General features: G+C 69.6%; 1 protein-coding gene across 1 annotated transcript; it reads right to left on the bottom strand.

Annotated features, from left to right (window-relative positions):
* Positions 1 to 301: 301 nt before the first annotated feature.
* Positions 302 to 841, bottom strand: NEUROG3 (neurogenin 3). The gene has a single exon (XM_054072056.1). It carries the CDS (start codon positions 839 to 841, stop codon positions 302 to 304), a length of 540 nt encoding a protein of 179 aa, XP_053928031.1.
* Positions 842 to 1061: the final 220 nt, after the last annotated feature.

Genomic DNA, 1061 nt, shown 5'->3' with positions numbered 1-1061 from the left:
AGTAAAAACAAAATACAGCCGCGGCTCGCCTTCCCGGTACAAACAGCTGGACCACCGCTGCCAAATACTCTTATATACAAAATATATATTTGTTACGAAATATAATCAATAAATACCGATAGCGACAAATTAATATAATTTACCAAGTACAAAACCGTGATTTGTGTGTGTCGGCTGCGCTTCAGCCGTGCGGGACGGGGCGGGGGGAAGCGGGGCGCCCGGCGCGCAGCGCGGGGACCCCCCCTGAGCCCTACCGGCTCCCCGGAGGCCAGAAGCGGAGGGAAAGCAGCCGTCGTCGGGCTCAGAGGAAGGCGGAGAAGGCGGCGGGGCCGCGGCGAAGGGCGGCGGGCGGCGGGGCGGCGGGGCAGGGCGAGTCCCAGGGCCCGGGGGAGGCGGCGGCGGGGGGCGGCGGCGAGGGGGGCTCGGGCAGGCTCTGCTCGGCCAGGCGGAGGCTCTGGGTGAGCGCCCAGATGTAGTTGTGGGCGAAGCGGAGGGTCTCGATCTTGGTGAGCTTGGCGTCGTCGGGGAAGGTGGGCAGGACGCTGCGGAGCGCGTCCAGGGCGGAGTTGAGGTGGTGCATGCGGTTCCTCTCCCGGTCGTTCGCCTTCATCCGGCGGCTCCTCTTCTGCTTGCTGAGCAGCCCCTCGCTGCGAGCCTTGCCGCGGCCCCGCCGGCTCTTGCCCTTCCTTCGGGCCGCCCCCTCCCGCGGGGCCAGGGCGCTGCGGGGCGGCGAGGGGCCCCGGCTGCCCGCGGAGCCGCCGCCGGCCGCGGAGGGGCTGCCCTCGGCCTCGCCGAAATAGGACTGCCCTTCTCCCGGAGAGCGGTCGCTCTGCGGGGCCATCCTGCAGAGCCGAGCCCGGGTCCCCCCGCGGCGGGACCTGCGGAGCCCGGAGAGGCTGCGGGGCAGGAGGGGAGGCGCTGGCAACCAGACCCGCTTTCCCCTCGAGGCGCGGGCGGGAAAGGTTGCGCGGCCGGCACACGACTGCCGTTAAGCCCCTATATATATAGGGCCGACAGACAATGGGGATTTCCCTGCCGGGCGGCGTGTGCGCCCCCCCCCC

The sequence above is a fragment of the Cuculus canorus genome, chromosome 7 (assembly GCF_017976375.1).
Source record: "Cuculus canorus isolate bCucCan1 chromosome 7, bCucCan1.pri, whole genome shotgun sequence".
NCBI lineage: Eukaryota > Metazoa > Chordata > Aves > Cuculiformes > Cuculidae > Cuculus > Cuculus canorus.
Note: the sequence above shows the minus strand (reverse complement) of the source record. Positions and strands in the feature narration are given on the sequence as shown.